The sequence below is a fragment of the Hylaeus volcanicus genome, unplaced genomic scaffold, assembly GCF_026283585.1.
Source record: "Hylaeus volcanicus isolate JK05 unplaced genomic scaffold, UHH_iyHylVolc1.0_haploid 8325, whole genome shotgun sequence".
In the NCBI taxonomy this organism is placed as follows: Eukaryota; Metazoa; Arthropoda; class Insecta; order Hymenoptera; family Colletidae; genus Hylaeus; species Hylaeus volcanicus.
Genome location: NW_026531914.1, coordinates 1 through 14,696, shown reverse-complemented (window position 1 = coordinate 14,696; position 14,696 = coordinate 1). Strand labels below are relative to the sequence as shown.

The following is a 14,696-nucleotide window of genomic DNA, read 5'->3' as shown; positions in this document are numbered from 1 at the left end:
TTTTTGATATTTGCTTCCGTTTTGCTGTGGTGCGCATTCAAAGGCAGGTTGAAATTCGTCCAAGCAAAACGCTTACGATATTACTCCTAACTTCAATATACGATTCTAAAAAACTTTGCTCAGAAAGACGATATTCAAACGAATTATAATGTTTACTAGATTTGTATAGATAGTATTCAATGCATAAAGTAAGTCAAAATGTTAACTTACTTTTTAAATAATAGGGTCTGCTTGGAGAGAAGTACATTTAAGTAAAATTGTAACTTTACGCATGGTTATAAAAAATTGACCGCACTTGTCCGAGGTTTAATTGCTACCACTGGAAAGGGTGAATCATCCTCTATCAAATTCTGCAATTATCAGGTGCCCCTAGGTGCCTATTTCGAGGAAATGGCGATTAAATTAGACTAAACACGTGTTAGCCGCAGCGCTTGATAATCGAAAAGCGGTACTAGATGCGATGGTTTCTCTGTCATATAGACTTTTTAATGGATTTACCGAGAAGATAAACATGTATACGAACTCCTCATGATGACAAACTAAGTTGGAATGTAGACAATTTTTAAATGTGGCTCGAGTCTAAAAATAATACATATATACGTTTGACGGAACTCTTAACTTTACGCATGATTATAAAAAATTGACCGCAGTTGTCCGAGGTTTAATTGCTACCACTGGAAAGGATGATCAATCCTCTATCAGATTCTGCAAAGATCAGGTGCCCCTTCGTGCCCCTTTTCGAGAAATTGGCGATTGTACTAAGTAGGACTCGAACAGAAAATAGTATGTACGTTTGTACGCTTACGTCTATGATTATTACGTAAATCTTGTCATTTTTAAATTACTAAATACGTTTCTCTCATAGTTAACAACAGGTTTGAGTCGAATTTTGGTTAAATAACAATAAATATGTCAAACAAGTGAAAGATATTGAACGCGTTACACTTTATACGTGAATATTTGGACACCCTGTAGCTCAAATTGATTTATACTAATACAATTTAAGTATCATAGTATAGGGAATAAGTTCCTAAAATTTCGTTAAAATATTTTCAAGAGAACCAAAGTTACGGATTTTTTTATCGCCGAGAACCGTTTTTTCCCACTGTGCGACGTTCGGGTCACGGATTTTGTTCAAACAGTGTACACTTCTAGTAGTCTATTAGGACAATACAATGTGCAAATATTAAGGCGTACTACTTTGACGTTTTCGAAATCGTTGATCGTTAGAGAAGTATTCCTAATATGTATCCTTGCCAGGGATTCGAACCCTAACCCGTACCGGGTTCCTGTACTTCGTATTATAGAATAACCCATCTAACCAGGTAACACAAGACATCTGTAACCCGAGTAACCCGGTTAACCCGGTTGTATGCGCGTTATAATAATACAGTAAAAACCATAGTTATTACCATGTTTCTAAACGGTAATTAATTTTATTTCAATATTGTCTGTTTTTTACTCTACTGTCCATCCGCGAGAAGAAGGTCATGCAAGTGCTTACATTTACTCGTATTTACTACTCGTTTACTGTACTTATATAGCAGAACGGGGACGTAAACACTTGGCCAGCCCTCTTCTTGCGGACGAATAGTACATGTATTGGCATAAACAGTCACTTGAAGGAATCCCTATTTTCACCGGACACGTTATGAATTTTCTGGGAACCCCAACACTAGCAACTGACACAACCGGGCGAATGATAAACATTCGTCAGTCTTGCCTTAGAACGTGTAGTGAACGTGTGTGTCCTACATTCATTATATACTCGTACATTTTAAACAATCTAGTTTCTTTTGATTTGAATATTGCCTGTAAATTCACATATCTTTGACTTGTCTGGATATCTAGGATTATTCTTCTACTAGTAACCCACTCCGAGCAGATGTAACCCGCTCTTCCTACAATTCAAGAACCGTTCCTTCGCGGTTAGTATGGGTTACAGTAACCTTCCCTTCATTAACCGGGTTTGGGTTAGGGTTCAGCAACGGTTCGAATCCCTGATATAAACCATTCTCGACCGACCTCCAGACATCTCGGTTAGCATGTCTCACGACGAAACGCTCCCTTTTCTCCTCTTTCTCGCTCTCTCTTCACAGAACCGCCACCACATATATTCCTCGTACTTTTTCCGTAAGGAAGAACTTCGACTACAAATCTTGAAAAGAAAAAAAAAACATTTAACCTATATTACACGCCTCCGAAGAATCTGACATCGCTGAAGAATCGCTATAGCTTGCACCCGTCTATTATTCGAATGAAATTATCCTCTCGTAGTCTCCGATCTCAGGCGATGAATAGACCTGCAATAAAGAACGAGGAACTCTTATTGCGAGAAAAGCACCGAATGTAGAGTACCTCTGGGGTTTTCCCAGTCGTTGATATCGACGTCAACGAAAGGTTCTAACAATGATCAACTACACATGTACACGATGCAAACGTCCCCGAGTTGGGGTACGCTCCACTACGACTTAAAATCGAGACTAAGACGAAGAGGTTCGAGAATATTGTCTAACAGTGGCTGAATACATTGGCGCATTGATTCACCGGGCAGAGAATAGGGACTGCGGAACCGTGGTCTCTGCCAATCTCCATCGCGAGATGAATAGACCGCAATAAGGAACGACGAACTCTTATTGCGGAAATGGCACGGAAAGTAGAGTACTCGGACGGAGTCTGTGCGCTGGCATTTTCCCGGAGTACCTGGGGATATCGACTCCGGCGAGAAGTTTTACGAACGATCGCGTACACCGCCAATGTGCTTTACAGCGACTCCTAAGGCCGGGGCCACACTATGCGTTTTCGCCGCTGCTGCGAAAGCGGACGCGATTTAACCGGAAGCCTACTACTTGACACATTGCTGCGCTTTTAACGCAGTCAATCTCGCCTGAACTGTCAATACGTCAACATAAACGCGAAGAAATTTTTGAAAATTCCTTGTGTTATAGAAGCAGAAGGGTTGTTACGTGAATCGATAGTTCGTAATTATTGGGTTCATCCATTTTTTTCGGAGCGAGAATCTAATAATCGATTTAAAAAGTTTTTTGCTAACATTTGCAATTGCGAGGACAAGTTTTTTCAATATTACCGAATTTCAATAAATTCATTCGATGAATTATTAGAAACTTTGAAACCATATATTTCAAAGCAGAACACACAGTTCAGAAGGACGATGCATGCGGCAACTCTTGTTTTTCTTGTGATTCTTGTGTTTTGACACGTCTTCGGCGCCGTGTGGCGGTCCGGTGCGTTCAGCGTGCCGCAGTCTGCTGCGGTAGCGTTCGACGGATGCGGCAGCACCGTACTAGCGTACCACCTCTCATTCGAATCTATGCAACATCACAAACTGGATGACCGCATCCGTCATAACCGCTGCGGCGAAAACGCATAGTGTGGCCTAACCGTGGCAAAGAGTGAGACTAGGGATGGCGTGAAAAATCACTGACAATGATTATTCACGGTGATCACACAATCACGATCGCAGTCGTGATTAAATTTCGATCACGATCGTGATCCGGAAGATGGCGTTTCAAAAGCGGTTCATGTGAATTGTTATCGTTAGGGTCGCGCTGTCTCCCCTTAGCGGAAATTCAAGAAACTACAAATGAGTCAAATTTAAATTGTAGTAAAATGATATTAACATTGCTTTTAGACCATATTATAATACATGTGTGTAGTATCCGCGCCTCACATACCCAAAAATAAGGAGTCAAACAAGAACACGAAACGTAAGGTACGGGATTGGTCTTGTAGGTAAAGCGGTCGACTGTGGATCCGAGGATCGTGAGTTCGAATCCCCGTGGCTTATTTTTCGTTTAGACTCCTACAGTGTGTGTAGAAAGTATTCGTACACCGATCAATTTCCAAAAAAACTACGTGAAATTTTAATTTATTAACTTTTTTTTTTATAAACAATGATATTCTACATATTCTTGGAAATCTGTAGAACAGTTATAGTAGAAAAAAAAATTAGTTGTTGATATAAGTTGCGATATCAACAAAAAAATACGGCAAATAATAAATAAATAAATCGGCAGAAATATAGAAGCAATGAGTATTCGTACGGTTCTAATGACGAACCATTTACAGTAGAATTTGGAATATAAACACATCAGTTTATTGCGTCGTAAGTGTAGTTGACCTCATCAAGAGAATCTGGAATACGATTCCTGCTGGAAAGACGATTTTTCGCGTAATCAGTGGAATTTTTTTTTAACGATAAATACAAGGAACGCAAATGCGAACTTTTATCATTGTATTCGACCATCTTCAAAGATACTGTTTGAAGTTTTTTTTTTTTAACGTAACGTGACAAATGTATTAGGTTGTCCCGAAAGTTTTTTTCGTTTTATTAATAATTAATATATACACGATATTTTATGTTTTATGTTACATTACTGAATTGTGTACGATTCATTTCGCTTCATTACTGTTACAGCATCAATGTCTAAGAAATTAGATTGTCTATTTACATAAACACTGGCACAGAAAATAATTGAATGCAACTCACGAAAGAAACTTTTGGGACAACCTAATATAATCTAAGAACAACATAATTCGTGAAAAGTGGAAAGAATGTACTCTACCAATCAGAAGCGATCACGAACAATCACGAATCACTGTGAAAAACCATCGTGATTGAGAATGAACGTGATTGAATCACGAGTGATTCAAAAAGTAGCAGTTCACGTCATCTCTACTCCTAACCGTGGCAAAGATTTAGCCGCGAAGGGGTCGAGGATGTAGAACAGTGATGGCGAACGACGGAGGTAAGGATGACTTAAATGTGCGCTATGACAGAAACACTAAACCGCTGGTTCAGTACGCATTGAGTAGTATTGCTGCCAACGCATGTCCATTCGTTTGAGTATCGTCGCGAAGTAAACTTGTCGCTCGCAAAGTCACTTGTAAATAAATAAAAATGACTCATTACTACGTAGATCGATACATCGAACGTTGCTCCTGCTGGTAGCTCGCAGCGATCAAGTCGAACTAGAAACGTTGAGCTTGTTGCATTTTCTTTCGCGAACTTCGGCGGTGCCCCTGGTTCCATCGAACGCCATTTTTAAAGAGCAAGTCCGTCTTCGATATCGCGTTCTAAATATTTGAAAAAAATACTAACTGAACGTATCGGGATGAACTTGTCCCAAATATAATTAACGAAGCAGAAAATAAGTTAAATAGATTGCGTTCGAGGCATTGTTCTATAGAATCAAATCCAGTCCATTTTTATAATAAATTTCTGTAAAATCAAAAAACTCTACTCTGCTCTACTTATGGTTTTCAACCATAAAATAGATGCGGTAGAATGTAAATCGATGGACGTGTTCGATCCCGATTAACATTCTACTAAAAAACTAGCATTTGCGGTATTAATTTCCACCTTCCTCCGACTGTTGAGCCCAACGCGATCCAACGTTCCTCAATCTCCATCGACTGGACCAGACCAAGGATTCCCCAATCTCCATATCGAGACCAAGAAATTCTTATCGCGCGTCGTTTTACCTAAAAGCCCCGAGAGTGGAATCTCCAGACTGTCTCCAAGACGGTCCAGGGGAGTCAGCGACTCGTAAACACGGGTCGACGGAGTGCAAGAGACTCCGAGGATCATCGTCAGCGAGTGCTCGTGCACGCTTTGCCAAACGCGCACGGCCAGTCGGAGACAAAGAAAACTCCGTCTCGGAGTACAAATTTTTCCGCGGTCTGGTCGACCGGTGGACGGAGGTTAAGGGGAAGGGGAATAAAGGCCAGAGGGGAGGTGATCGAGGAAAAACGCGAGGAACGCGAAACGTGCGCGGTTTCCAGCGATTCGAGCGCGATCCGAGCGGCTCACGCACGCCTGATCACGGATCGGACGCGGTCATTTGCATACGCGTAGCAATGCAGGGTGAAAGTACCGATAGAACGTCGCCTTTTAGGTTGGACAAAAGCCTCTTAGACACGCGCGTGTGCCAGTTCCCCTCTCCGTGCGTCGCATCCTCGTTCTTTCTTCGCGTTCGCGATACGAGATCGTCGTAAAGAATTCGGATGCGCGACGAACGGGTCAGCACACCCGTCCGATGGTTTCGAGGAAGAAGAGTTTATCGTTGTCGTACGATGACTCGAAGCCAAGAGTCGAAACGCGGGATTGGAGGGGAGTTGGCTCGGGACTACCAAATATTGGATCTCAAAGAAAGTTTCCGGTTACTTGTGTTTATAATAGTCGATATATGTAAGGATATTTATTTAGAGGTTCGGCGAAAACTGTGAAAATTCCAAGGCAACACACAATATATCAGACAAAATCGAATCGCAATACAAATCGAATGACTAATCAATAAATTACTAACACAAATTGATAAACATATACTGACAACTATAAAACATACAAACATACCTAATGGCTTAAATATAAACATTCATCCAACATTCACATTACGATACATTACATACATGAACTTGAAGATGAATATTAAATAATAATACTTTAATCATTTTTTGTCACCCCTTTAACACGACGGCTGCCAAGTTAAAACTCGTGAAAATCATTACAAAGTTAAAATTATGTCTCGAGACTATTGAAGATTAGATAAGTTAACATTATCGTAGTGTAGAATTTTTTAACGTCGTCAAATTCACGAATCCTATCCAGATTTATTTTCATTATTGCCTCACATTTGGAATTAATTTTTTTGATTCCTTAACGAAAAGTCCTTGTCACCCATTTCTGGGTGACGTGGCGACCAACGTGCTAAATTAAATCATTTCAGTGATTGAATCACACCAGTTTTATGTCACGTCCCAGCTGCTCAAGGTAGTTAGTCAGTGAAATAATATATTTTTAAAATTTATTGGCTGTAACCATGAAAATAAGTAAGTGAGAAGATTTGAAATTGCCACCGCTCGCTTCAAACTGCAATGTCGTCAGTCAGGTAGCACTAAAACAACGTCTTGCATCTGTTAATGGTATCATCATGTTTCAATTGCGTCCGGTGAATCGTCTCAATAAAAAACAACAAAACACGTTGTATATTTCGAAGTTCTGTAACATCACATTACAATAAATCCAAATTCTACGATATGATACGCGTGCGAGGCCGCGACGAGGGAGGCTAGTTGTAAATATTAGGTTGTCCCAAATGTTTCTTTCATAATTTGCGCTCAATTATTTTGTGCGGTAGTGTTTATATAAATAAACAATCTAATTTCTTAGATGCTGATGTTGTAACAGTAATGGAGCAAAATGAATCGTACACAATTCAATAATGTAACATTAGACATAAAATATCGTGTATGTATTACTTATCGTTGGATATTTGGGTTACGCAGGTAATCGTAATAAAGTCTAGTTTGGCAGTACGAGTAAATAGAATATATTTGAAAAACAATTTCAAAAAATACAATTCTAAGCTTTGGCTAAGACGCAACGTGACACCGGTTGATCCACGTACACCGTTCGTGTGTGTGTGAGTCTGATACATTTGATTATAGCAGCGGGAAAATATGAACTCGATCAACACTTATTAATAAAACGAAAGAAACTTTTGGGACAACCGAATATTTCACCAAGCCCAAAGACTCCCCAAAATTGTTGTTCGGTTTCTCCCGCAGGAGAATCTCCTGGTAGCTTCGATCCTGATGTTTCCCAACAAACAGGGAAGCGACGGTGACCTAGATCGAGTCGATCCACGCATAGCGCACGCTTCTAAACGTAGACCCCGCTGTTGTAGATCATCTCTAATTGCGTAGAGAGTACGCGGGACAAAGGGGTGAGATTTATACGATATCGCACCCGCCAGTTTCAGAGCACGTATCACGTCTAAAAATACGCACGGCAAGCCAGATCGGCCGGGATAAATACTAATTTATATTTATCTTCTTTCAGATCACTCTCGGACGCGTGACACCGCGAAGGAACGCAAAGATGTAGAGTCATCGTTGCGCTCGAGAAGTGGACGCGCATAATTGAACGATAGTTGATCAGGATATCGTCGGGATAACCTCGTACGTGGCTGTGTATCGAGCGTCTCGTCGATAAAGCCTCCTATTTTGCTCGGAAACCTATGTCTCGTGGAAGCGAGCGATAGAGCTACGTGGGAAGCGGGCATAGAGAACAAGGGACTAGGAAGAGGAGAATGGGGAGACAGGCAGGAGGCTCGAGGATCGCGTGGACCGAGGCTCGATTGCCCTCGTGGCCGTGGAGAAGGAGGTTCTCGGGCCAGGTGGCCTGAGATATGCCAGCAGTAGCGAGCTCGGTGATAACGGAAGCAGCGTCATCGAGGCTAAGCGGCGAAACGGCGGGGGCGGGTGGTGGCGTCGGTGGCCGACGACAGCTGTCGATAGAGATCGAGACGATCGAGCGCCGGGTCTGCGCGACCCGACGCGATCTGTTCGTTCCTGTGACCGTCGATCCGCGACCGTGTCGGGCCGTCCACTGTCCGGACCTGAACGCCTGCCTGGTGAACGAGTCGCGATCCCTCGAGGAACAGGTCGACTGCCAAGCGATCCATTTCGGTTACGCCATCCCCGTGAACGTGGTGCCCGTCGAGGGTAGCCCCGATCTGGTGGAGCTGGTGCTGGACCACACGAGCGAGCTGAGCGCAGGAGCCGTGAGCTTTCTGCTCGATCACCATCCCCAGTTGCGCGAACGGCAACCGGAGGAGTTTCAAAAACGTTGGTCGAGAATGGCCGCGACGGCGAAGCACGACCTACGTCGGAAGTTCCCGACGGACACGTCCACCTCTGGCGACGAGGACATCGCCGCGATCGCCAAGCAGATCAGCGATCACGCGGAGGCGATCTATCAGACCTGGAAGAGTCGAGGCTTGGCGCCCACGGAAATATTAAATTGTCACAGCAACGCCACCGCCGCCGACAAGTTCGGCACCGCGTTGACGCCCTCCGCGAACACCAGCCCAAACGCCACGGGGAAGACGTCGCCGACGAGCGCCGCGTCCCCCACCGCGGTGGACATCCTGGCGCAGACACCGAACCTGGACAACGGGAACCTGGAGAAGTTGGTGAACAACTTCGTGGTGGAGGACAAGGCCAGACTGGCCGCGTCCAGGCAGAGATCACCGTCCAAGACGCTGCCGTCCTCCATCCAGTTCGCGCTGCAGAAGTTCGAGAGGAACTCGACGCAGCAGCAGCTCCAGCAGCCGCAGACGTCCCCGTTAAAGAGCGGCGGGGTCGGGAGCCAGCCTAAGACGAAGCAGACGAACGTCCTGCTGTCTCCTACCTCGCCGTTCGCGAACAAACCCTCGCAGATTGTCAAGCCTCAGGTCTCCGCAAAGACTCCTGGTGCTCATCATCGGGAGGTCTTCCTGGAGACCATCGAGACCACGTTCCCTGCGGATCTGGCGCCGCCGAAGACGGTCCAGCAGAAGAGGCCCGTCAGCACCGTGATCACCTCACCGACGGCGTCGAGTCTGGACGACACGGCGAGCGCCAACTCTGGACTGACCACGTGGCCGTTGAAGAACAAACTGAACGAGAACAAGAGATCAGGGGACGGGTCCGCGAGGTCGGTTCAGGAGGTTAAGTCGTTGGCGACGAAGGAGGAGAAGAGGATCACCGGGTCCAACTCCAGCGTGTACCTCGACGAAGTGGCTCGCGAAGAGGAGAGATTGATAAACGCCCTGAAGACGGGCTCCGTGATCACGGAGGAGCCTGTGGAGAGACCGGTGCCCGCTCTGAGTCGACAGAAGCCGGCGATAAAGCGAGAGAAACCGAAGGTGGAGCCGGTGAAGCCGATAATCATCGGTCACAATCACCACGGTGCCGGTCTGGTCCCAGCCTCCGCGGCTATGGTCAACAATGTCGTCGTCGCTTCACCCGGGGCCAACGCTACCGTCGCGTCCGACGCTAAATCGCTCAGCAAAGACGATCTGTCGAACATGTCGGTGGTGGATTACGCGAAAGTGCGGTACAGAGCTGCTCAACAGAACCCGCCTACTCAGCAGAGACTCGAGGAACAGAAGACCAGCGGACCGACCGCGTTCAACTCCACGGAGCAGCTGGTCTCCACCACCAGGTCCAAGTTCGAGGAGATAAGGAAGGATAAGGAGACCGTCAAGGAGGAGAAGGATCCGGTGACGTCCAGATGGGGTCCCAGAATCTACACCCCGAGACCCCGGATCGAGCAGGTGCCTCATCCAGAGCTGACCACGCAGCAAAAGCAGCACATCAGAGCTGCCGCGGCGACTGGAACCGGAAACAATCCCATCAGACCCTTCCTGACCAGGGGATCCGTCGCCGAGCGCGTTCTGATCTTCGAGAAATGCCCTAGCGAACTCTTGCTTGACAAACGGGGACCAAGGCAACCGGCTATCAACACTTGGAGGACCGGACACGAGGTTCAGAACAAGGCCCAGGTAAATTGTTTAACCAGTGTCTGTCGTTTACTGTATTTTTCAGGCGAAAAGATCGATCTCCAGGTTGGTCTTACGACTCGGAATTGGAGACGAATTGGAGTACGACGTACTCCATATAAAATTATGGGTAGTTTAAGTCATCGTTCTGCGGTTCTAGAATTTTTGTACCAAATACAGGTCACTGAACTCTGCTGTTTTTTTATTATTTTGGGATGCGAACATGGATCTTTAGCTTCGAAGTTACTTATTATTTTGTTCATTTTTAGAGATGGTTTTGAAACGTTGAACGCGTACGAGCGCGTTCCTCGGAGCTTTCTCCGCGAGATAAGGCTACTTGTGGGGTGGGCGTTTTATAATTGACATCGTAACGAGGCGCGAACAGCCACGGTGCGACCCACTCCAGTCAACCGACCCACACGCCGACTATACCGCTCTCTAGCTGTCGCTCTCTAGCTATTCGAATGGCTACTGTTGGAGTTTTGCGAGAACTAACCAGTATAGGTGTACGGTAAAGTCTCCTTAAATGCACAAATTTCTCAAATGTCGAGGATCGGACACCTTGCATTTATTGTAGAGAAATTTGTGCATTTCCAAGACGGGGTACTTTCCGCTCAAACAGCTGTTCAAGTGTCCAATCGAAAGTCTCTATAAATACTCAAATATTATGGTAATATTATACGAAAATATTACTCTACCATAAATGCACTGAAACCATCCCCACCACTGGGGTGTATACCCCTTGAGGGGTCGAGGAGTTCGATCGCTGAGTAGTGTAACATGATCTGGAATCGGATATCTCAATAACACAAAGCTCAACAATAAAACTCACCGACGTACCCTGGTCTTTTCGCTCCGTTCTCTTCTTTATTCGCTGTCCTTCTCTACGTTCGAAGCTCGTCAGCAAACATCAGAGAATATACGAATTCTACGATAAACGCACAAGTTCAGTCCCGAGCTTGTGCATTTGAGGGGGTCACCCCGTGTGACGGCCGTTTTTTTATAACGTTTTTTCGGAATGTTTTATGACGAAATGAAAAAACACAGAGCTTTCAAATATTTACTATATATTTATTCAGCCTTTAACTGTAACATTGAATTTTTTTAAGCAAAAATATAACGTGGATCGCGAGATTTATCGGTCGCGAAAAGAGTTACGCCAGCTGCCTCTACAGGAGATTCAAATGAGAATACTCGAATATCTCGACTTTCTTTAGAACAGGGGATCTTTCGAAGAAGTTCGGTGACCAGTTTGCGTAGAATTTAACGCGAGAATTTGTACGCGCCGTGGAGTGCAGAGAGAAAATAGCGGGAGAGGGAGTTCGCGAGTGGCTCGTTTTCCTGGAAGACGTCTAATTCGGCCGAAGGAAATCGTGGCTCGGAAAGCCGTATCGAGCAGCCTCGACGATCGGGAAGACGTGTCTTCTCGCATGTTCTTGCCTCTCTGGGTGGCTTATATCGGGCCTCTTGGTCGACGTCCAAATACCTCTTCCCTGGGAGGATGTTCGACCGGTCGACTACTGTACTTTTCTCCCGAAACGAGTTCAAGATCTCCTCTCGCGTAGAGGTCGGTCTCTACGTGCTTCATACCCGATACGTCATCGCTCGTATCGATACCGACAATAAAGAAAGGGAAAATTCTTATTCGGAGTGAAAGATACTCGTCCGTTACTCGACAGACAAAAACAACTGAAATTCTTGGTCGTAGCACTCGTCAACATTTTCACGATACGGTTTGCCTAACGGAAAATATTTTAGAAAAAAATGAGAAATCCCAAAATTTGTTGATAATGGGACCACCCCGGAGACATGCTCTACAAGATGTAACAGGTTTTATCCTGATTGGTCAAGCCATCTCGGCGTCATCGAGTAACATACATAAAAAAAAAGAAAAATATATACATGTCGAATTGAGTAACGTCTTCCTTTTCCAAGTCGGTTAAAAAGCAAAGTTGTCTTTCTTCTTTTCACGTGTCTTGACGATCAGGTTCAGGAAGTTGAGTCATTCGCGTAGGATATGTTTGCGATCGCCAGTGTTTTCTTCGGACGGTCAAATACCGGGAAACTTGGGTTTAGCGATCGAACGTTTAAGAAAGAAACGTCGTGGCGGGTTTCGAAGTGGCTCTGGCCCTGGGCCAGGAGGAGGAGTGTACGGGGCGACATATGCCTGCCAAAAGGCGTTATCATGCCACGTTTTCTTAGTCGAGCACCGATATGCGGTTGCTTCGAGTGCATCGGTCTCTCCGTGACCCCCGACCACCTTCTGCGGTTGCCATCGATGATAGTTTAGTCGCCATCGTTATTAGATACGTCGCTATGTAGTAAAAGCCTCGAAGAGCGAACTTTATGGAGGGTGTCCTATAGAGGGATCCTTAGAGTGTTTATATTTCTTGTTCTTTATTTAAGTGCATAAGAATTATTCTTACATTGCACTGTCTTTTCTTACAGTTTTTTCTTTAACAATTTCTTATTTTTATATTACATTTCAGTCTTATATTTAGGAACTAATTATTTAGATTTTGGTATTTTTCTAATATATAAACGTTTAACTTATTCTACATCACATTTTTTGTAAATATAGCCATTTCTTAATATTATTTATATTACATTGCGGTCAGTCTTATATTAGATATAACGAACTTAAATGAAAGACCCTTAGAGAGGTCTCCTAATAAAAGGCACCTCGTTTACGATGAGTTCTTATCGTTCTGCACATTATAGGATCGTTCGGTAAAGGAGTGATTTTGATAGGCTGATGTTGAGTATTTAACACGTCGGTCACGGTAACAATGGCTGACCGGACTTTTCATTAATCCTTTATTTATCAGCGGGAGTTACAAGTTAAAGTTTGTTTTTAACTCTTTCGCTGCGGATGACGCACATGTGCGTCCAACTGAAAATATACGGTTGTTTTTATTATTTTTCAGTTCTCATTTTTTGTTGTTCGGCAATCGTATTATATATAAAATAAGTTAGCACAAATATATGTTTTTCAAAATAATCATATCAGAACATTTGTAAGAAATTTTTCATTAAAAAAAAAATATCATAATTGCAACTCTCAGCGAACGGCTACTTATTTTCGTCCGCAGCGAAAGTGTTAATTGTTGGATGGCAGCACAAGCTTCTCTTCTTTTGGAAGCTTGTTAGTCACAACTCTATAAGATGATATAAGACCAAAATGGACGCCTGGATTTTAAAAACTTGTAGGAAATTCAGTAACTAAAGGGTCGATGCACGTAACAGTGTTTCATATCGCAGAAATTACCTTTTCCTTAGAGGACGCTCTACATAATGTTCAGGAATCGCTAGACATTCGTAAGTTGATCTTGATTCGGTAAATTGACGAGAGAGGACAGGAACGTGTAATCTCGATCAACGGGGATACTCTTCGGGGATCTCGAGATCATGTCAACCGCGCGCACCAATGATAAGCCACGGTTCTAACACGTTGCTCAATGTTCGAACAATGCACGCGTCCCGAGGGCTTGGCTGTAGCATTGTTATTTAGACGGTCGTTGCATTCCCATTGTGACTCGAGGCTAGCCACCCTTTGTCTCCAATTTGACTAAATATTAAAGCATAGAACGACGCTAAAAAAAGAACGATTGTGTTCCGTGTTCTGACTCACAGTCAACGCCGGCCATACGATAACGTCATAGTTACATCATACGTATATACGACGCGCCGTTACGTCCCTAGAATCTTCAACAAACCGAAACCGTACTTCCTACTCCTCGTTACTGTTTGGTTTGGCTGGAAACCGATGAAAATAAATCTCCCGGTTAATTGGCAGCTCGATTTCCGCGAAAGGCTGAAAGAAACGGTCCGCGAAGAGACGTTCGAAACAACAGAATTCTTGGGATTCCAGCCGGAGAAACACGCGGATATTTGCGGATGCAACTCGTTGCAGAAGCCGCATCGATTCCGTGTTCCTGCTCGGGCTCGCCTCTCGCCTCGTGCCGTCGATGAAACGTGAATAAAACCGAGCACGCTCGACGCGCAAGGGCTCGCACGGGCGCGTGCCAATAAAAAATTTACGCGGGCCATGGAGTAGAGTGTCGGTGCGCGCATTAATGCGCCTGGTGTGCACGAGTCGATCGCGTTTGTTGCCTTTTTCGACGTCGATTATTTCTTTGCATAGTTATGTCTCTATAAGTGCACAAGCTCCGGACTGACCTCGTGCGACTAACGTGGATATAGTATATTGTTTGATATTCGCCGAAGCCCATCAAACGTAGACAAGGACTTTTTCGACGTCGATTATTTCTTTGTATAGTTATGTCTCCGTAACTGCACAAGCTCGGGACTGACTTTGTGCGACTAACGTGGACATAGTATATTGTT

The 14,696-nt window shown here is 44.4% G+C and overlaps 1 protein-coding gene across 1 annotated transcript; it reads left to right on the top strand.

Moving 5' to 3' along the window:
* Window positions 1-7,869: 7,869 nt before the first annotated feature.
* LOC128882269 (uncharacterized) lies at window positions 7,870-10,479 on the top strand (the record flags this gene model as incomplete). The annotated part of the gene is made up of 1 exon (XM_054133851.1): window positions 7,870-10,479. A coding segment is annotated over exon 1 (2,266 nt), but the record flags the coding sequence as incomplete, so codon positions are not given.
* Window positions 10,480-14,696: the final 4,217 nt, after the last annotated feature.